The sequence below is a fragment of the Loxodonta africana genome, chromosome 7 (genome assembly GCF_030014295.1).
Source record: "Loxodonta africana isolate mLoxAfr1 chromosome 7, mLoxAfr1.hap2, whole genome shotgun sequence".
Taxonomy (NCBI): Eukaryota; Metazoa; Chordata; class Mammalia; order Proboscidea; family Elephantidae; genus Loxodonta; species Loxodonta africana.
Window position 1 is genome coordinate 8,050,240 of NC_087348.1, and position 23,647 is coordinate 8,073,886.

Sequence of the window (23,647 nt, forward strand, 5' to 3'; positions counted from 1 at the left end):
AGGATGTGAGATTTGGTGAAGCAGTAGCCCCAGAAATGCATGTGGGAAGGGAGATGGCTAGGTAAGGAAGGGGCACATTACTAGTCATTTTTCTCTATTCTTTCTTTCCCTATTTACTCAAACTCACCTGCTAGGAGGTAAGACTAAGCAAGCTAGTTAGAGTGACCCGTGTAAGTTTAGGCTTGAGTTCACAGGCTGGATGCAGGAACAAGATCATCCAGGTGACAGACAGGGAGAGCTTCGAAGGGGCATTAAGGGGGCAAGGGCTCTGGGGCCCTGTCTGCCATGCCCTCTAGCTGTCTTCTCATCAGAGTGAGTAGGGAAAGGAAGCTGTAAGCCTCATTACCTTAGCAACCTGGTGATGCTGCTCTAAGGCCTGGTCCACAGCGATCCGGACAGAGTCTTGTACCACTCGATGGCTCTCCAGGAGGATGGCATTGAGATGAGTTGTGAGCAAAGCATAGACTCCTGAAGGGAGGGAAGTGAGCCTAGATGACCACTCAGGACTGCTGCTTATGTGCTCTGAGTCAGGGCTGGGACTGGGGAAGAGGCCTTATTGAAGGAGAGGTCACTTCTACTGGTCCACAAATTACTTTTTTTAGACTGAAAAAATAAAAAGCACCTTAAAAACCCACACAATTCTCACTTACGAATGAAAGCATGCTCAATTAGAGAATATTACTTTTGAAGATACAAGTGAGGGATCTTGTTTAATTCATACCAGAAACAGAAATATATACCACATATTTTGCTGTGGATAAAATATCAAATAATAAAATAATTTTTAAAAATCAAAGAATACAAAAACAGCTGCTGCTGAGTCAGCTCTGACTCATGGCAACCCCACATGTGTCAGAGTAGAACTGTGCTCCACAGGGTTCTCCATGGCTAATTTTGCAGAAGTGGATCACCAGGCCTTTCGTCTGAGGTACCTCTGGGTGAACGCCAGCTTCCAATCTTCCAGTCAGTAGCCTGTGTCCAACGTTTGCACCCCCAGGGACTCCCACCAGGTAACAGGCTACCTTTTAATGATTCCGATGCAGGAGACACAGGAAGACAAATTCACTTTACAGGGCACCTGAAGAAAATGCTATTTAATCAAACTTTCTTTGTTCCAAATTTTTCTGTTCTCCTGTGGATAGTGTGCTCAAAGGTACTATGATGAGGCAGCCTACCAAAAAACCAAACCAAACCCATTGCTGTCGAGTCGATTCCGACTCACAGCGACCCTATAGGACAGAGTAGAACTGCCCCACACGGTTTCCGAGGAGCACCTGGTGGATTCAAACTGCTGACCTTTTAATCACTAGGCCACCAGGGTTTCTGAGGCAGCCTAAGGACTACATTAAAAATGATGCTCCCCTGGTAGGGAAGGTAACATGCGGTCAGCTCAAAAGGAGTCTGCAACTGGAATCAGGAGAGCATAGGTCCTTGGGTCAATTCTAGCATCAACCAGTGGTGGTCACTTTTGTTCCTCTACTTCAGTACAAAAAATGGCTTTAAACCACCTGCTCTCACAGGTATCCTGTGTGGAGAAACTGGTATAATGTATGAGGTGTTCTGAAATGTACAACACAATATTTTAAAGCAAAATATTGCTATTGCTATAATGACAGCATCTAGATTATTGTATCCTATAGTCCTGTCCTAAGAATGGCCTCAAGAAATCAGTTGGCCTGAGACAGTTACTTGTAGTTCCTAGACATCTTCTCATTTCTGTCATCTATGCAAGACCCTTTAAACAAGGTCTTTACTTCTCCGCCTCTAAGGAGATAAACACCCCAGAAATCCATGGTGAAGAGGTCATACAAACTGTTCCCTCTAAAACCAGTTCAAGAAAGGAGAGGTTCTACTGAAGGACTGACCACACTACCTTCTAAATAGGCCCCTCTGAAAGCAGACATATAATTAAGAAGCCACCAGTTCATTCCTAAAATGGCTGATACCACCAGATGCTTTTGACGCTGCAGCAAAAGAATGAGTTAATCATAGAAAAGTTACCATGACAAGGTGGGCAGAAGGCCAATTAAGCGATTTTTTAAGACACATGGAAACAGACTGTAGTTCCGCACAATCTGTTTCCTAAAGAAAGAACTTGGAGAAAGCTTTCAAGGATATAAGAAGAGGGGAAGGAGAAGGTGAAATTACTGTATCTTTATCTATCCATCTACCTCACACCTGCTGACCCTCACTGTGCGCCTTCTTCAGAGGCCGGTCCTAGACGGCCAGGTGTGTGAGCAGATTTTGAAAGACTGTGTTTACCAATGCAGCGACAGGTTTCTTTTTAATCCAGTCCTGCGTACAACCACAGAGATAACACAGGCCTTTGGAGTCAAGCTACACAGAAGCTGTAAAAATTATCACAGGACTACAAGAACGATACGTAAAACTGGTTTCTGAAGAATCAGGCTTCAGTAGATTTCAGAACATGCTATCAGACTGTGTAGTAACCTAGGGAAGAATGGTTGAGCTAATGTTCCCTCCGGCAGGCCTCAAAAAAAACGCCTGCCGGAAGACAGCAGATCTTAAGTCTTAAGAGAGCCTTTAGACTTGGAAGGGTCTTTGATATCATCTGGTTTGACAATCAATCGCATGTTAAAGATATGAAAAGGGAGGCTCAGATGACATATGTGACTTGCTTCCCAAAAACCACTCAGGAAGCTGGCAGCAGAGCTAAAATTAAACGCAGGTCTCTCGATTCTATCCTGAAGTCCCTTCTACAAATACTAAGCCGACTCTCTCATCAGCTTCTGCCTGTGAGGGCCTGGGCCTGGTAACAACCTTAGGCACCCTCACCTTAGACCCCCTTGCTGGAAGCCTCGTTAGTTTGGGTCTAATCACCGATCTCGGAAACCCTGGTGGCACAGTGGTTAAGAGCTACAGCTGCTAACCAAAAGGTCGAAAGTTTGATTCCAGCAGGTGCTCCTTGGAAGCTCTATGAGGCAGTTCTGCTCTGTCCTGTAGGGTCACTAGGAGTTGGAATCGACTTTACAACAGTGTGTTTTTTTAATCATTGACCTTTATCAATGGAACAGCGGGAACACCAGATTCTCTAATCAAGAGCCGCAAGCCAGAGTCCAGGAAAGCAGGGCTCCTCTCCAGAAGAGTGTGTATGTGCTGGGGAAAGGGAGGCAAGGCATGGAAGAATCCCACAGCTGACGACGGTCTGTTCAACAAATAGCTGGCACCAGTCAGTGGGGGCTCTTCTGATGCTGGGGTTGGAAGCCATCTCACTTCTCCTACGGCTCAGTGGGAGCAGGGCCCCATCAAACAGCACTGCCATGCCTGGAGAGCAGGGTCCCCAGAAAACTCCTCGGCCCACAGAGAAAGGAGAACACAGAAACATTTCAGGAGCTTATGACCCCTTCCCCAAACTGTTATGAACGCCACTTCTCCCCGCCACTCCCCTGAAAGTAACATTTCAATTTATGTCCCAGAGTTTATTGGGTTAAAATGCATAAACCAACTTCACTCACACTCAGTAGTTTTCAAACTTTACTATCTTTAAGGATCACCTGGGAATCTTGTTAAAAATGCAGACTCTTGAGCTGCACCAAATTCTGACATTATAAAAAATACTCATGGGCCCAGGAAGCTGCAGACATTTCAGGTGATTCTGTCGTATATGCTTAAACCATTGCTTTAGCCTTAACACAGAGAACCTTTCTGATAACAGATTGTCCCCCTTGCATGTCTGAGCAAGAACAGTTTGCCCTTTCCAGAGGTCTGTGTGACAACCACATTATGCCATTCACGCCAGCGCACTCCCACACCTCCTCACGCTGTATTTGAGATGTAGGCCCAAGGCCAGGACAGGCTGATGACATTCCTTGATTCCACCTGGAAGGGCAGTATGGTCACAGGTAGTCGTTCTCAAACCTGGGTGCACATCACAATCACCTGGAAAGCTACCAAAACATACCAATTCCTGAGGCCCAACTCGGTCCAAGGAGATCAGAATCCCTGGGATTGGGGCCTGGGCATTTTTAGAAGCTCCCCGGGATTATACTGTGCAGCTAAGGTTGAGAACCACTGGTCTAAGGTAATATACTCCTAGAGAGCACTGTAGGAAGTATCTGCCAATCAAACTGGAATGTCACTTAAGTGTTGGACCAAGTTATATATCTTTTCCATATGCTTTGTTTATTTAAGCAAGGTTTTTCATTGAAAGGTGTTATTTTACAGGAATATGTACAGCAATAGTTCAGATATATGCATCATGCAATGTCTCCCTTTCTTTATTCCCTTAACATGTAAGGACACCCAAGCTGGCAGCCCTATTCTCTTATACCTACCCCAGAGTTCCATTTGCTGGACTGGAAATCCACTGTGGAAATCCACAAAGAGGAAGAGCAGCAGAGTGTGTCCCTGAGGGTCAATGATCTGAGACTGGTCCCCATCACAGGATTCCACTCGATAACTCACATCTGGAAGCACCCAATCTAGAGGACAAGATATTACACAGTATTCTAAGTACCACACGAGAAACCCATTCCAACTCATAGCAATCCTACAGGACAGAGTAGACCTGCACCACAGGGTTTCCAAGGCTGTAATCTTTACAGAAGCAGACTGCCACATCTTTTTGCTGTAGAGCAGCCGATGGATTTCAACCACCAACCTTTCAGTTAGCAGCCAAGGGCTTAAACCACTGCACCACCAGGGCTCCTCTCTAAGATAAGTAAAGCCCTCTAAATGCTAAGTAACTAAAGAACCTATGTCCTGAACAAAGAGAATATGAGATCTAAATTCAAACACTCCCTTCTCCTCCTGAACCTGATTCTCCAGCCACATGATGGAAGCAAGGAGCAGTGACCCACAGGAGGAACAAAGTAATAACTGGGCTTCACAGACCTAACAATGCTCCTTTTGCATTTACTGAGCAAGAATTATATATTAAGTTCATTTATTCCTCATATAACTTTCTAAGGTAGATCTTACTTAGATAACAGGTAATTGCTAGTAAAAGGCAGAGGTAAGGTTCAAACCTGAGTGATGATGATGATAACAGCTAACTTGTACTGAAAGCTTACCACATGCCGTATTAAATTCTTTGCATGTGCTCTTCCATCTTGTAGACTTTTCAGCTACATTATGGGGTAAGATCTATTCTCATGCCCATTTTACAGATAAGAAAAGAGGCACGCATAGGTTAAATACCTTGCCCAATATGAGATAGTAAGTGGTGGGACTGGGTTGCAGACTGACTCTTAACCATGTGTTCTTAACCGCTGTGGTGCACCTGACCCAGCTAGCTACGGTGTTTTCAATTGCCTCATATGCATGTGAAAGCTGGACAATGAATAAGGAAGGCAGAAGAAGAATTGATGCCTTTGAATTATGGTGCTGAAGAAGAATATTGAATATACCGTGGACTGCCAGAAGAATAAACACATCTGTCTTGGAAGAAGTACAGCCAGAATGCTTATTAGAAGCAAGGAGCAAGACTTCATCTCACATACTTTGGACATGTTATCAGGACGGATCACTCCCTGGAGAAGGACATCATGCTTGGTAAAGTAGAAGGTCACCAAAAAAGAGGAAGACCCTCAATGAGATAGATTGACAAAGTAGTTGCAACAATGGGCTCAAGCATAACAACGACTGTGAGCACGGCACAGGACTGGGCAGTGTTTCATTCTGTTGTACACAGGGTTGCTATGAGTTGGAACTGACTCGACGAAACCTAACAACTTCTTTATGACACTACATGCTGTTTACACTCCCAAGTAATCCAGTACCTTACAGTAGCGTTAGAATGCAATCAGGACAGCCCAAAATTCCAGATTCATACAGAGAAGTACCTCCATTTGGATCCTGATCCTGTCTTTAGAGTAATGAGGGAGGGAGACGAGGGGACATTCTCTACATTATTCATTTCTACAGTTAACTGAGCAAGTTCAGGCTCACAAAATGGCGAACCATGAAGGAAAGCAATGAAGCTTGAAAACGAAAATGAAAAAGAGATATGGAAAGCCCTGGGGATTCAGAAGCAAGACTGAAAAACAACTAATGCGTTTGAATTATGATGCTGACAAAGAATACTGAATACACCATGGACTGCCAAAGAACGAAAAAATTTATCTTGGAAGAAGTACAGCCAGAATGTTCCTGAGAAGTAAAGATAGTGAGACTTTGTCTCCCGTGTTTGGACATGTTATCAGGAGGGACCAATCCCTTAAGATGGACATCATGCTTGGTAAAGTGGAGGGTCACCAAAAAAGAGGAAGACCCTCAGTGAGGTGGATTGACACAGTGGCTGCAACAATGGGCTTGAGCATAACAATGATCATGAGGATGGTGCAGGACTGGGCAGTGTTTTGTTCTGTTGTATATAGGGTCACTATGAGTCAGGCCTCCACACAGCATCTGTAAGTTTGTCTTACTGTGGGACCTTGTGTGTTGCTGTAATGGCGGAAGCTATGCCATTGGTATTCAAATGCCAGCAGGGTTACCCATGGCAGACAGGTTTCAGCTGAGCTTCCAGACTAAGACTAGGAAGAACGAACAGGTGGTCTACTTCTGAAAAGTATCAGCCAGTGGAAACCATATGAATACCGGCAGAACCTTGTCTGATATAGTGCTGAAAGATGAGCTCCCCAGGTTGGAAGACACTCAAAAGACGACTGGGGAAGAGCTGCCTCCTGAAAGTAGAGTCAACCTTAATGACATGGATGGAGTCAAGCTTTCCTGACCTTCATTTGCTGATGTGGGATGACTGAAAATGAGAAGAAACAGCTGCAAACATCCATTAGTAATCAAAACCTGGAATGTACAAAGTATGAATCTGGGAAAATCGGAAATCGTCATAAATGCAATGGAACACGTAAACATTGATATCCTAGGCATTAGTGAGCTGAAACGGACTGGTATTGGCCATTCTGAATTGTACTTTTTTTTTTTTTTTATGGTCTACTACACCTGGAACTACAACTTGAAGAGGAATAGTGTTGCATTCATCATCAAAAAGAACATTTCAAGATCTATCCTGAAGTACAACGCTGTCAGTGATAGGATAATATCCATACCTCTACGAGGAAGACCAGTTAATATGACTATTATTCAAATTTACACACCAACCACTAAGGCCAAAGATGAAGAAACTGAAGATTTTTACCAGCGCTGCAGTCTGAAATTGATCGAACATGCAATCAGGATGCACTGATAATTACTGCTGATTGGAATGCAAAAGTTGGAAACAAAGAAGGATCAGTAGTTGGAAAATATGGCCTTGGTGATAGGAACGAAGCCGGATATCGCATGATGGAATTTTGCAAGACCAACGACTTCTTCATTGCAAATACCTTTTTTCACAACATAAACAGCTACTATACACACAGACTTTGCCAGATGGAATATAAAGGAATCAAGTCGACTACATCTGTGGAAAGAGACAATAGAAAAGCTCAAGATCATCAGTCAAAACAGGGCCAGGGGCCGACTGCATATCAAACCGTCAATTACTCATATACAAGCTCAAGCTGAAACTGAAGAAAATTAGAGCAAGTCCACAAGAGCTAAAGTATGACCTTGAGTGTATCCCCCCCCCGAATTTAGAGACCATCTCAAGAATCGATTTGACGGGCTGAACGTTAATGATCGAAGATTAGACCAGTTATGGAATGACATCAAGGACATCATACATGAAGAAAACAAGAGGTCATTAAAAAGACAGGAGAGAAAGAAAAGACCTAAATGGATGACAGAAGAGACTCTGAAACTTGCTCTTGAATGTTGAGTAATTAAGACAAAAGGAAAAATTGATTAAGGAAAAGAGCTGAACAGAAGATTTCAAAGGGCAGCTCCAGAAGACAAAGTATTATAATGACATGTGCAAAGACCTGGAGGTAGAAAACCAAAAGGGAAGGACACGTTCAGCATTTCTCAAGCTGAAAGAACTGAAGACAAAATCCAAGCCTTGAGTTGCAATAGTGAAGGATTCTACGGGGAAAATATTAAACAACACAAGAAGCATCAAAAGATGGAAGGAATACACAGAGTCACTATACCAAAAGAATTGGTCGATGTTCAACCATTTCAGGAGGTAACATATGATCAGGAACCAACGGTACTGAAGGAAGAAGGCCAAGCTGCATTAAAGGCATTGGCAAAAAATAAGACTTCCAGGAATTGATGGAATACCAACTGAGATGTTTCAACAAACGGATGCAGCACTGGAAGTGCTCACCCATCTATGCCAAGAAATTTGGAAGACAGTTACCTGGCCAAGCTACTGGAGGAAATCCATATTTATGCCTATTCCCAAGAAAGGTGATCCAACCAAATGTGGAAGTTATTGAACAATATCATTAATATCACATGCAAGCAAAATTTTGCTGAAGATCGTTCAAGAGCAGCTGCAGCAGTTTATTGACAGGGAACTGACAGAAATTCAAGCCAGATTTAGAAGAGGACATGGAACCAGGGATATCATTACTGATGTAAGATAGATCCTGGCTGAAAGCAGAGAATACCAGAAGGATGTTTACCTGTGTTTTATTTACTATGCGCTAAGGCATTCAACTGTGTGGATCATAACAAATTATGGATAACATTTCAGAGAATGGGAATTCCCGAACATTTAATTATGCTCATGAGGAATCTGTACATGTATCAAGAGGCAGTTGTTTGGACAGAACAAGGGGATACTACGTGGTTTAAAGTCAGGTAAGGTGCGCGTCAAGGTTTTATCCTTTCACCGTACCTATTCAATCTGTATGCTGAGCAAATAATCTGAGAAGCTGACGATGAATGCGACACTATTCCTCTTCAAGTTGTAGTTCCAGGTGTAGTAGACCATATGACTGTACAATTCAGAATGGCCAATACCAGTCCATTTCAGCTCACTAATGCCTAGGATATCAATGTTTACGTGTTCCATTGCATTTATGACGATTTCCGATTTTCCCAGATTCATACTTTGTACATTCCAGGTTCTGATTACTAATGGATGTTTGCAGCTGTTTCTTCTCGTTTTGAGTCGTCCCACATCAGCAGATGAAGGTCAGGAAAGCTTGACTCCATCCCCGTCATTAAGGTCAACTCTACTTTCAGGAGGCAGCTCTTCCCCAGTTGTCTTCTGAGTGCCTTCCAACCTGGAGGGCTCATCTTCTGGCACTATATAAGACAGTGTTCTGCTGCTATTCATAAGGATTTCACCGGCTAATTTATTTTAGAAGTAGACTTCTTGGTCCTTTTTCCTAGTCTGTCTTAGCCCCCACGCATCTGTCAGCTTGTCATACAGTAGAGGCTTGCATGTTGCTGCAATACTGGAAGCAATGTCGCTACTATTCAAATACCATCAGGGTTACTCATGGTGGACAGGTTTCAGCTGAGCGTCCAGACTAAGGCAGACTAGGAAGAAGGACCTGGCAGTCTACTTCTGAAATGAATTAGCCAGTGAAAACCTTATGAAAGAATCAGTATGGATTACACCTCAACATAAAAAAAAAAAAATCCTCACAGCTGGATTAATAAGCAACAACATGATAAACAGAGAAGAGATTGAGGTTATCAAGGATTTCATCTTACATGGATCCACAACCAACACCCACAGAAACAGCAGTCAAGAAATCAAAAGACGCATTGCATTGTGCAAATCAGCTGCAAGAGATCTCTTTAAAGTGTTGGAAAGCAAAGATGTCACCTTGAGGACTAAGATGCATCTGACCCAAGCCATGGTGTTTTCAATCACCTCATATGCATGCGAAAGCTGGGCAATGACTAAGGAAGACCGAAAAAGAATTGACACCTTTGAATAGTGGTTTTGGTGAAGAATATCGAATATACCATGGACTGCCAGAAGAATGAACAAATCCATCTTGGAAGAAGTACAAACAGAATGTTCCTTGGAAGCAAGTATGGCAAGACTGCATCTTGCCTACTTTGGACATGTTATCAGGAGGGATCAGTCACTGGAGAAGGACATCATGCTTGGTAAAGTAAAGGGTCAGTGAAAAAGAGGAAGACCCTCAACGAGATGGATTGACATAGCGGCTACAACAATGGGCTCAAGCACAGCAACAATTGTGAGGATGGTACAGGACCTGGCAGTGTTTCGTTCTGTTGTGCATAGGGTCGCTATGAGTCGGGATGGACTCAGCAATACCTAACAACAACACAGATTCACCTAGGTCACCCCTCTATTACAAAATCCTTAAGGCATGATATCCCATCTGTTAAGGTCAAACATTCTTTCCTCACAAAAACCACTTACCTCCAGAGACCCCGTCCCAGGGAAGCCTTCTCTCATACCCACCCTCTGAAATAACTGCCGCTTATGGGAAAAGAGCCTTGCCCTGAGGGCTACCTCCTAGATGAAGAGTTGATTATTTCCCAGAGAGGCTGCCTGCCCTAGTAGGTTCCATCTTTTCAGAGCAGTCACAGCCCTACTGGTCACCTTCTTCAGGATTCAAGTGACCACACTACCTTCTAAATTTCAAAGGATTCTGGCTAGCTAGAGTCAAGCTCAAAACTGTAAACCTCCTAGATATCAGCCCATGGCGGCATACTCCTTTTTCTAAGTTTTATCTGATGGTCCAGTTATTAACCATCCAACTTTCAGCAAGATTCACCCAAAACTAATGTGGTTAGGCCCTGTGTGAATATTACACACAAGCTTCCAGGTTTATCACCACAGTGAGAGCCCAGACTTGATGCGACTGCCTTGTCTTTCTGGGTCTCGCAAGTTTTCCACCTTTGACAGGGTGCAGTCTTATCACTTTTCTATCACTTGTTTTAGTGGAAAACATTTGAGTTTTCCTTCTGACAGGTTTCCACCTAACATAGGTTTTGGCTTTTGCAGGTTTTACTGTATTATGTTTTATACTCCCACCTGACATTTATGCAGTGTTTTAATTTTTCATAAGTAATTTTATGTGGATTTTCCCATTTTACTAGGAAACGTGATATCATTTCTCTTCCACAATAGTTAAATGGAGTCATTGCTCCCTTATCTTTCTAAAACCCTGAAGTTGAGAGATTAAGGTACAACAGAAAGCCCCTGAACAAGTCCCTAGCAGATGAAGGCCCACGGACTTCCCCCAGGAGTACAGGTGGCAGCCATGGGAGTGAGACGAGAAGCAGCATCAACCTGCCATGCCCAAACAGCTAGGCTCTGATGGGGCCTCCACACCTGTCTGCTTCACTCCAAGTGGACTCTCAAACTCATCTAGACGTCCCCGCCCCCAACTTGAGCCATCAGACCACTGGGTCCTATTTTTATATATAGCTCCTATTCATATTTCCTCACATTTCTCTGATGTTTCCCAAGTTTCTTCATTCTGTGCAGAGACAGTGAGATATACCTCTATCCAAATTGGAATCCAAATTGGGCACCACACATAAGTGGTATTTCTTCCAGTCAATGAAACAAGAGATGTCTGCGAAGACAGTAGTTGGCTGCTCCCTACTTGGCAATATCAGAGGCAGACCTGAAGGTCCATAGAGAAATACGTATAGATGCTAAAGAAAACTGCCAAATTTTAGTTTCTAATGACTACATATTCACTTGTATAAAACAAACAACACTGACCTGGTTTACATTCCTGGAAATAAACAAATGTGCCAGACAGTTACGTATTAAGCCTTGTCCACACTGAAGCTAGGTGCGAAGCATCAGAGTTGAATCCACCGGGATTCCTAGAAATTGATTCTGGGTTTAATGAGTGTGATTTACAAGTACAGTATTGGGACAATGAGCTTATTTATTTATTCTATTTATTCAACTATAGATTTAAATGGTGCCATGGGCCAAACACTGTGCTAAGTTCTGGAGATATCAAGAGGACTATCCAGATTTAATAACCTACCTTCTTTTATCTTCACCACACTTATCACTACCTGATATACATTTATTTGTTATTTTTTTACCACTAAAATATAAGCTCAGAGAGGACAGAAAATCTGTCTGTCCTATTCCTTCTAGAGAGTGGGATAAGGAGGAAGAAACTTTTACTTTACACTCTTCTGTACTGTCCAGATGTTAAGAAAGAACATTTTTAAAATATAAAACGTCCACACAGTCTTTACTAATGCCCTGTTCCTTCTGCCTTCCTAAAAGATATTCTCAGCTGACATCTATCCTAAAATAACCTTGGCCCTCTTCTGTTCTTATTCTTTATACTCTCCTATAACTTCATTTACTCCCATATCTTCAATACTCTAATACCTGATATTTATGGAGCACGTATTATGTGTCAGGCAGCATCTAGGACCTTCACATAGGTCATAAACCCGTTAAACCAAACCAGTTGCTGTCGAGTCGATTTCAACTCATAGCAACCCTACAGGACAGAGCAGAACTGCCCCATAGGGTTTCCAAAGAGTGGCTGTTGGATTTGAACCACCGACCTTTCAATTAGCAGCCGAACACTTAATTACTGTGCCACCAGGGCTCCACATAGGTCACAGTTAATCCCTAAAATAAACAAGAAACCTTTGCGAGGGAAAATAGATACATTTACGAGGTAGGTATTATTATCCCCATTTTAAAGCTGAGGAAATAAAGGGTTAGACTGGCTAAGTAAGTTGCCTACAGTCACACATCTAATCATCCCTGTGAATCCAGCATTAAACTCCAGTGCCATGGCCTTCACTATCGCACAGTACTATACTGACCCAGAGAGGAAACTCTGAGACTCTAAAATCTCAGTCTCTAGGTCTGACCACTTCCAAGTTTAGACCAGAATTTCTACACAGCTGCTTGCATCTTCAAAGGTGGTCCCGTAAGCACCATAAACTCAACATGCTTCAAGCCAAACTCATCTTCTATATCTCCAAATCTGCCATTTATGTTTTGTATCTTGCTTGGCAGCGTTATGATTCTGTCAGCCATCAATGCTAGAAATTTTGATATCAACTTCAGCCCTTCCTTGCCCCTCACTATGTTGATTCCTTCCGGCGATAAGTCTCTCCTTTCCATTCCCACCACACTTTTAATTTAGATACTCATTATCTCTTGCCAAGCTCATTTACTTATTTACTTACTCATTACTGGTTGCTCTTTCCCATCCATCCTCCACAATGCTGCTGGAGACTCTTCCTAAAACATTCATGTACATTCACCTCCCACTATGCTCTACAGGCACTCTAGCTCTACCGTACTCAACTGCAAGTACTTTCCCAGCCTCCTTTTTCCCTCCTGCACCATTCACACTTCAGTAATATTATGTTTTTTATACAATCATACATATCTTGATGGAAACCCTGTGGCATAGTGGTTAAGAGTTCAGCTGCTAACCAAAAGATTGGCAGTTCGAATCCACCAGGCACTCCTTGGAAACCCTGTGGGGCAGTTCTACTCTGTCCTATAGGGTGGCTATGAGTCAGAATTGACTCAACAGCAGTGGGGTTTTTTTTGTTTTTGTTTTATACACATCTTTGTACATATCATTCCCTCTAACAGGAATACCCTCCTCCTTTCAAAATCCTATTTATTCTTCAAGACCACCTAAAATGTTAACTCCATCATTTAACCATCCATGATGCTCTGCTAGTCAGTCTTGTGATTGTTACTCCCTCTTCTAGGCTTTCAAAATACTTTGCCTGTCATAGCACTTAACAATATATACACCTTCTTTTTACAGTTATTTGAGTACGTGTGTTTCTTCTATTAGTCCACAGACTTTTTAAAACACTGCCTGCCTCAGCACTAATAAAGTCTTACACATACTAGCCCATTGCCATCGAGTTGATTCTCATAGCGACCCTATAGGATAGAGTAGAACTGCCCCATAGGGTTTCCAAGCGGCACCTGGTAGATTCGAACTGCCGACCTTTTGGTTAGCAGCCGTAGCTCTTAACCACTGCACCACCAGGGTTTCCTTACACATATTAGGTATATAAAAATGTTTGTTACACAAATGTTTATTAAAAATAACAATTCAAATAATTTAAAATCAGAAACATGGAGTTTTTAGAGCTTGAAGCTGAGGTTCAGAGAGGTTAAGTAATAAGTTCAAAGTTAAACAGCAAGCCCTCTGATTTCAAATCCAGTGCTCCTTCTACTACCTACAAAGTTAGGTGTTTATTGTTCTCTTCCTATAGAACTTTTAGTCCCTTACTACAGCTAACATTCTTAGGCTAGTATGATCCATGAGATGAACCCATATAGTCTCTGGATAATAAACCAATTAATCCTGATTAACCTATAATTTAAAGGAATTTTCTCATATTTTCTTAAGGAACTAAGGCACTCATCGGATGAGCTGTAACTCATCAGTATTACACTTTAATGAATTAGCCTTCAAATATATGAGCATTAATGGTCCAACAACCCTGAGAAGTTGAACAATGAAGGTCAAGCAGAGGGGTCACTGAATAGAAAATGGAAAATATGAGTTCTGTTTCCACTTTTACCACAACAAACTTTTTGTGCTTCACTTTCTCTGAATTTCATTTTACTTCCTTGTAAGTAATGTTAGAAATTTGTTCTCCCAAATGTTATAAAGATAAAATTTTATATGTGTCTGGCTTTCTCACACCTCATAATATCAGAAAGACTGCATTATTTCCTCCATGTACAAAGAGAAACTTGGGCCAACAGAGCACATGTCAGACTCTGAAGGGAAACCTGGTAAAATCCACGGGGTCCTGTGCTATATGCATCTAGACACAGAGTTCATATTCTAAAGGCTTTCTCAGAATTTGGAAATAAAAATCCATTTTTAAAGACAACTGGACAGACTGTCATCAAAAGGATATGGAAACTGAAGAAATCCTGTTCATCTGGTTGGAAAAGGCCTTCGGGCAGGGGCAGAGAGCAGCAGCTGGTGTCAGTATCAGTTCCCCCAACAAGCCCACGGCAGCCACGTCATCAGGGATGGAAAGTGTTACTGGTTGTCCTGGCACAGGGTGAATTCTGCCGCAGAGTAATTCAGTTACACCAAATTTTGGTCTACTGTCAGAAAACAGGGGAGACAAATTTAACCTTTTTTCCCTTTTAAGAAATTACTTAATGCAAATCATACATTTAGTAAGAACATAGTATCCAGAATAAAGATCTGTTACAACTCAACAACAAAAAGGCAAACAACCCAATTAACAAACGAGCAAGGGAGTTGAATATTCTCCAAAGACGAGGTATGAATGGCCCAAAAGCACATGAAAAGATGCTCAACATCATTAGTTATTAACCTGTTGCCGTCGCGTTGATTCCAACCTATAGTGACCCTATAGGACAGAGTAGAACTGCCCCATAGGGTTTCTAAAGAGTGGCTGGTGGATTCAAACTGCTGACCTTTTGGTTAGCAGCCAGATGCTTAACTACTGCACCACCAGGGCTCCCTCATTAGTCATTACACAGACACACACACACACAGACACAGACACACACACACAGAGACACACACACACACACCCGTTGCCGTCAAGTCGATTCCAACTCAGTGACCCTACAGGACAGAGTAGAACTGCCCCATATAGTTTCCAAGGAGCACCTGGTAGATTCGAACTGCCGACCTTTTGATTAGCAGCCGTAGCACTTAACCACTAAGCCACCAGCGTTTCCATCATTGGGTGTGAAGTGGTGGTATCTCATTGTGGTTTTTTGATTTGCATTTCCCTAATAATTGGCCATTAAAAAAACCAAAAAACCAAACCCAGTGCCATCGAGTCGATTCCAACTCATAGCGACCCTATAGGACAGCAGAATTGCCCCACAGAGTTTCCAAGGAGCGCCTGGTGGATTCGAACTGCCTACCCTTTAGGTAGCAGCTGTAGAACTTCACCACTATGCCACCAGGGTTTCTAATTAGCCATTAGGGAAATGCAGATCAAAAACCACAACGAGATACCACTTCACATCCACTAGCGTGGCCGGCATGGGACCACTAGTGTTTTGCTTGGCTGTGCACAGGGTCACTATGAGGCGGAACCGACTTGACGGCACCTAACAACAACAGTACGGCTATAATAAAAGTAATACAGTAAAACTCGCAAAAGCCGAAACCTTGTGTAAGGCAGAAAGCTGTCAGAGAAGCACTCATACATTTTCCACTAACAGAGAGCAGTAGAAAAATGGTAAGACTGTACTCTGTCAAAGGTGGAAAACTTGCAACACCTGGAAAAAAAACGCAGTCCCATCGAGTTCCCGCTCTCACAGGTTTCACTATAATAACAAGTATTGGTAAAAAGGTGGAGAAATTGAAGCCTTCGTGCATTGTCTTGTAGGAATGTAAAATGGTACAGCCACTGTGGAAAATGTTTGGTGTTAAGTAAATTAAATTTACATAGAAAGTTAAGCAGGTCTACCATATATCCCAGCACTCTTAGGTGTATACCCGAAAGAACTGAAAATGGGTATTCAAACAAATACCGTACAAAAATGTTCAGAGCAGCACAATTCACAATAGCCAAAAGGTGAAAACCATCCAAATATCCATCAACAGGTGAATGGAAAAACCAAATGTGTTATATCCAAACAATGGAATATTATTCACCCATAAAAAGGGATAACTTTCTGATGCATGCTACGACATGGACGAACCTTGAAAACAGTATGTTAAGTGAAAGAAGCCAGACACAAAAGGCCACATATGTACGATTCCATTTATATGATGTATCAAGAACAGGCAAATCCACGGAGAAGCAGATTAGTGGTCGCCAGGGGCTAAGGCAGGAGGGAATGGGAAGTGACTACATGATGGATACAGTGTCTCTTCTGGGGGTGATGAAAACATTTTGGAACTAGATATTGGTGACGGTTATACAACATTGTGATAATGAGCTACCTACCTGTAAGGACTGTATGATACTAGAGGAGTACTAAAGAAAGGTATGGGGTGGGGACTTTATTATCTGTATACATAAAAGAATAAAAAATATTCTAATCTGAGGTGCAATTTTGGGCAAAAGCGAGAAAACAGACTAAAAGGCCCCGCGCAATCTCTTCAAGCTTTAAGATCTTATGAGACTGCTGGTGTTGAATCTGGGCATCTAAATGGAGGCAGAAACTATTGAATAAAGAATAAATTAGTTGGACTTATGCATAAGCTAGGCCTTTTCTTGCTATAATTCAAGCTATTTGAATTCTGTGGTAGCTGGATAATACAGGAAGGCAAGGCAGTAATTACTTGCCACCTCTTCCATGGATTAAGTTTTTAAGAGTCTGAAGAAGGTGCAGGTGGGAAGAGAGATGCTGACGCATAACAAATCACATACATAGAATTCCTTTGTGGTCACAGTATCTCTCTAGCCAAGAGTTCACACACCTTTTACCTTCACAGTCCTCTCTCCTCATGTCTAAGTGGAATGGGAATTGGCAGGGTTTGTTTTATTTCCTTTACAGAAGCAAATAAGGCTTGGAGAGGAGAAGGAACATGTCCTTCAGTCAATTAGAATAAACTCAAGGAGCCAGGAATAATAACAGCTTTTAACACAAACAGCTTAAAAGTTTTACTTTTGCTATTCTTACAGAAAAATTGACACCTGGAACTAAGCAATGGCAAGTGAGATCATTTCCAACTTCTACCCAAATGAATACTCATAACAGGAGAGTAAAAAATGGAGAAGCTTGACAATTCTTTTCCCCTTCACCTCACATAACGCTGATAGTTTACGACAAGAGCAATTCCATTTGGTTGGTTCAAAATGGGTTCATTCTCTGCCCTGCAAAGCAAAGAAAAGTGAAGCCAGGTGTTAAAGATTCTAAAAATCCATCTCTGCCTGATAAAATTTTGGCCCATGAGCCACTACCACACCCCAGAAATGACTGGAATTCAGTACCCTATTCACCAAGCGAAAAAGGGCAACTTTTAAGTTCACCAACGCCAGTGAAAGGGAACACATGAAAGGTTTGGGTGAATCTGCTTATTTATTAAAAGCTAACATAGAATAAGACAGTGTGCAGTCTCCATAAATTGGTTTCAAGGTGCGTTTGGGTCAAGAAATCAAACAGTGAACCTACTGGCAAATGGCCGATAATGGCTGAGAAAAACAGCAAAGCCGTGGTGTCATCTCAAGCTAGGACTTACCCAAAGATCTCCTCAGAGAGGGTTCCATTCACCTTTACACTGAAATGAAATCTGATCTGCAAAACAATAAATGGGTGTGAGAATTAACATAAACCAAGACAGACACTGAAAACTTCCACACCCAGTTCCTAAAGGAAAAGATATTCTTTATCATCTTTTAAAAAATCTGTATTTGTTTTATTGTTGTTGTTGAGGATAGACACCGCAAAACATACTGCAACTGAACAGCCTGTATGCGTACATTTTGCCAACGGCATGTGCTCATATCCTGTTCTCTGTCACGTTTTGGTAACTCTCACGATATTTCAAACTTTTTCATTATTATTATATCTGTTATGAGGAATCTGTTATCAGTGATCTTTGATGTTACTACTGTAATTGTTTTGGGGCACCGTGAACCACGCCCATATAAGATGGCAAACTTAGTCGATAAATGCTGTGTGTGCTCTGACTGCTCCATTGACCAGCTGTTCCCCTGTCTCTCTCCCTTTCCTTGGGCCTCCCTATTCCAGGAAACACGACAATTTTGAAATTTGGCCAATTAATAACCCTAAAATGGCCTCAAAGTGTTTAAGTGAAAGGAAGAGTCGCACATCTCTCATTTTAAATCAAAGGCTAGAAATGATTAAGCTTAGTGAGGAAGGCATGTCTGAAAGCCAAGGTGGGCCGAAAGCTAGGCCCGTTGTGCCAAACAGTCAAGTTATGAATATGAAGGAAAAGTTCTTGAAGGAAATTGAAAGCACTGCTCCAGTGGGCACACAAATGATAAATAAGTACAACAGCCTTACAGCTGACATGGAGACAGTTTGAGTGGTCTGGATAGATGATCAAACCAGCCACAACATTCCTTTAAGCCAAAGCCTAATCCAGAGCAAGGCCCTAACTCTCTTCAATTTTATGAAGGCAGAGAGAGGTGAGGAAGCTGCAGAAGAAAAGTTTGAAGCCTGCAGAGGTTGGTTTATGAGGCTTAAGGAAACAAGCTGTCTCTATAACATAAAAGTGCAAGTTGATACAGCAAGTGCTGATGTAGAAGCTGTGAGCTAATTGATGAAGGTGGCTACACTAAACAACAGATTTTCGGTGTAGACGAAACAGCCTTATATTGGAAGAAGATGCAATCTAGGACTTTCATAGCTAGAGAGAAGTCAATGCCTGGCTTCAAAGGACAGCTGAATCTCTTGTTAGGGGCTAATGTGGCTGGTGACTTTAAGTTGAAGCCAGTGCTCCTTTTCCATTCTGAAAATCCTAAAACAAAAGCAAAAACCAAAACCCATTGCCGTCGAGTCAATTCCGACTCAGCAACCCTACAGGACAGAGCAGAACTGCCCCATAGAGTTTCCAAGGAGCAACTGGTGGATTTGAACCACCAATCTTTTCGTTAGCAGCCATAGCTTTTAACCACTATGCCACTAGGGTTTCTGAAGGGCCCTTAAGAATTATGCTAAATCTACTCTGTCTCTGCTCTATAAACAGACAACAAAGCCTGGATGATAGCAAATCTGTTTACAACATGGTTTACTGAATATTTTAAGCCCACTGTTGCAAACTACTGCTCAGAAAAAAGCTTCCTTTCAAAATATTACTGCCCATTGACAATGCACCTGGTCACCCAAGAGCTCTGACGGAGATGTACAAGGAGATTAATGTTGTTTTTATGCCTGCTAACACATCATCTGATGAAGTAAAAGAACTGAATACAAGATTTCAAAGGGCGGCTCGAGAAGACAAGGTAAAGTATTAAAATGACACGTTCAACGAGCTGGAGATAGAAAACCAACAGGGATGAACACGCTCAGCGTTTCTCAAGCTGAAAGAACTGAAGAAAAAATTCAAGTCTCGAGTTGCAATAGTGATTCTATGGGGAAAATAGTAAACAACACAGGAAGCATCAAAAGAAGATGGAAAGAACACACAGAGTCATTATACCAAAAAGAATTAGTCGATGTTCAACCATTTCAAGAGGTGACATATGATCAGGAACCGATGGTACTGAAGGAAGAAGTCCAAGCTGCTCTGAAGGCATTGGTGAAAAACAAGGCTTCAGGAATTGACTGAGTATCAATTGAGATGTTTCAACAAACAAATGCAGCGCTGGAGGTGCTCACTCGTCTATGCCAAGAAATTTGGAAGACAGTTACTTGGCCAACTGACTGGAAGAGATCCATATTTACGCCTATTCCCAAGAAAGGTGATCCAACCGAATGTGGAAATTATCGAACAATATAATTAATAACACGGAAGCAAAATTTTGCTGAAGATCATTCAAAAGCGCCTGCACCACTATATCAACAGGGAACAGCCAGAAATTCAGGCTCGTTTCAGAAGAGGACGTGGAACCAGGGATATCATTGCTGATGTCAGGTGGATCCTGGCTGAAAGCAGAGAATACCAGAAAGATGTTTACCTGTGTTATTGACTATGCAAAGGCATTTGACTGTGTGGATCATAACAAACTATGGATAACATTGCGAAGAATGAGAATTCCAGAACATTTAATTGTGCTCATGAGGAACCTTTACATAAATCAAGAGGCAGTTGTTCAGACAGAACAAGGGGATACTGAGTGGTTTAAAGTCAGAGAAGGTGTACGCCAGGGTTGTATCCTTTCACCACGCCTATTCAATCTGTATGCTGAGCAAATGATCCAAGAAGCTGGACTATATGAAGAACGGGGCATCAGGACTGGAGGAAGACTCATTAACAACCTGTGTTATGCAGATGACACAACCTTGATTGCTGAAAGTGAAGAGGACTTGAAGCACTTACTGATGAAGATCAAAGACCACAGCCTTCAGTATGGATTACACCTCAACTTAAAGAAAACAAAAATCCTCACAACTGGACCAATAAACCACACCACAATAAACAGAGAAAAGATCAAAGTTGTCAAGGATTTTATGTTACTTGGATCTGCAATCAACACGCATAGAAGCAGCAGTCAAGAAATCAAAAGATGCAGTGCGTTGGGCAAATCTGCTGCAAAGGTCCTCTTTAAAGTGTTGAAAAGCAAAGATGTCATCTTGAAAACCAGGGTGCACCTGACTTAAGCCATGGTATTTTCAATCACATCGTATGCATGTGAAAGCTGGACAATGAGTAAGGAAGACCAAAGAAGAATTGACACTTTTGAATTGTGATGTTGGTGAAGAATACTGAATATACCAAGGACCACCAAAAGAACGAACAAATCTATCTTGGAAGAAGTACAACCAGAATGCTCTTTAGAAGCAAGGACAGCAAGACCGCATCTTACATACTTTGGACATGTTGTCAGGAGGGATCAGTCCCTGGAGAAGCACATTATGGTTGGTAAAGTACAGGGTCAGCGGAAAAGAGGAAGACCCTCAATGAGAGGGACTGACACAGTGGCTGCAACAATAGGCTCAAGTATAACAACGATTGTTTAAGGATGGCACAGGACCGGGCAGTGTATTGTTCTGTCGTACATAGGGTCGCTATGAGCCGGAACCAATGGCACCTAACAACAACAACATCCATTCTGCAGCCCATGGATCATGAAGTAATTTTTTTAATTGTACATTAGATGAAGATTTACAGAACAAACTAGTTTCTCATCAAACAGTTAGTACATGTTCTACGACTTTGGTTAACAACCCCACGACATGTCAACACTCTCCCTTCTCAATCCTGGGTTCCCTATTACCAGCTTTCCTGTTCCCTCCCGCCCTCCAGTCCCTGTCCCAGGGCTGGCGTGCTCCTTTAGTCTTGTTTTGTTCCATGGGCCTGTTCAGTCCTTGGCTGAAGGGTGAACCTCAGGAGTGACCTCGTTACTGAGCTGAAAGGGTGTCCAGGGGCCATATCAGGGAGTAATTTTGACTTTCAAGTCTCTATTATTAAGAAATACATTTTGTATGGTTATAGCTGCTATAGATAGTGATTCCTTTGATGGATCTGGCAAAGTAAATTGAAAAACTTCTGGAAACGATTCACCATTCCAGATACCATTAAAAACATTCGTTATTCATGGGAGGAGATCAACATTAACAGAATTTTGGAAGAAGTTGATTCCAACCCTCATGGATGACTTTGAGGGGTTCAAGCTTCAGTGGAGGAAGTAACTGCAGACATGGTGCAAACAGCAAGAGCACTAGAATTAGAAGCAGATAGGACTGAATTGCTGCAATCTCATGATAAAATTTAACAGATGAGACGTTGCTTTTTTTTTAAATATTTTTTATTGAGCTTTAAGTGAACGTTTACAAATCAAATCAGCCTGTCACATATAAGCTTATATACACCTTACTCCATACTCCCACTTAATCTCCCCTTAATGAGTCAGCCCTTCCAGTCTCTCCTTTCATGACAATTTTGCCAGTTTCTAACCCTCTCTACCCTCCCACCTCCCCTCCAGACAGGAGATGCCAACACAGTCTCAAGTGTCCACCTGATACAAGTAGCTCACTCTTCGTCAGCATCTCTCTCCAACCCATTGTCCAGTCCCTTCCATGTCTGATGAGTTGTCTTCGGGAAGGGTTCCTGTCCTGGGCCAACAGAAGGTTTGGGGACCATGACCGCCAGGATTCCTCTAGTCTCAGTCAGACCATTAAGTCCGGTCTTTTTATGCGAATTTGGGGTCTGCATCCCACTGATCTCCTGCTCCCTCATGGGTTCTCTGTTGTGCTCCCTGTCAGGGCAGTCATCGGTTGTGGCCAGGCACCAACTAGTTCTTCTGGTCTCAGGATGATCTAAGTCTCTGGTTCATGTGGCCCTTTCTGTCTCTTGGGCTCATAGTTATTGTGTGACCTTGGTGTTCTTCATGCTCCTTTGATCCAGGTGGGTTGAGACCAATTGATGCATCTTAGATGGCCGCTTGCTAGCATTTAAGACCCCAGACGCCTCATTTCAAAGTGGGATGCAGAATGAGATGTTGCTTCTTAGGGATGACCAAAGAAAATAGTTTCTTGAGATGGAATCTACTCCTGGTGAAGATACTGTGAACACTGTTGAAGTGACAACAAAGAATTTAGAATATTACATAAACTTAGTTGATACAGCAGTGGTAGGGTTTAAGAGGATTGACTTCAATTTTGAAAGTTCTACTGTGGGTAAAATGCTATCAAACAGCTTCGCATGTTGCAGAGAAATCTGCGAAAAGCAGAGTCAATTGATGTGGCAAACTTCATTGCTGTCTTATTTTAAGAAGTTGCCACAGCCACTTCAACCTTCAGCAACCACCCTCCTGACCAGTCAGCAGCTATCAACATCAAGGGAAGACCTTCCATCAGTAAAAAAGACTATGCTGAAGGCTCAGATAATAGTTAGCATTTTTAGCAATAAGGTATTTTCTAATGAAGGTATGTACTTTTTTTTAGATATACTGCTATTGCATACTCAACAGACTACAGTATAGTGTAAATAACTTTTATATGCACTGTGAATCCAAAAAATTCTTATGACTCTTAATTTCGATATTCACTTTAATGCGATGGTCTGGAGCCGAACTCGCAATATCTCCCAAGTATGCCTGTACCACGGACAGCCAGAAGAACAAACAAATCTGTCTTGGCAGAAGTATAGTCAGAGTGCTCCTTGGAGACAAGGATGGCTAGACTTCACCTCACATACTTTGGACATGTTATCAGGAGGGACCAGTCTCCGGCGAAGGACCTCATGCTTGATAAAGTAGAGAATCAGCCAAAAAGAAGACCCTCAAC

At 42.2% G+C, this 23,647-nt stretch overlaps 1 protein-coding gene across 1 annotated transcript in view; it reads right to left on the reverse strand.

Annotated features, from left to right (window-relative positions):
- TOP6BL (TOP6B like initiator of meiotic double strand breaks) overlaps positions 1–23,647 on the reverse strand; it is a 91,168-nt gene that overhangs the window by 17,561 nt on the left and 49,960 nt on the right. Inside the window, exons 6-11 of the mRNA XM_023559554.2 lie at positions 17,973–18,028; positions 17,536–17,607; positions 14,704–14,899; positions 11,307–11,454; positions 4,296–4,442; positions 347–468 (exon numbers count right to left, since the gene is read on the reverse strand). Coding sequence (XP_023415322.1) covers positions 347–468; positions 4,296–4,442; positions 11,307–11,454; positions 14,704–14,899; positions 17,536–17,607; positions 17,973–18,028 — 741 coding nt within the window. The remainder of the gene's footprint in view (positions 1–346; positions 469–4,295; positions 4,443–11,306; positions 11,455–14,703; positions 14,900–17,535; positions 17,608–17,972; positions 18,029–23,647) is intronic.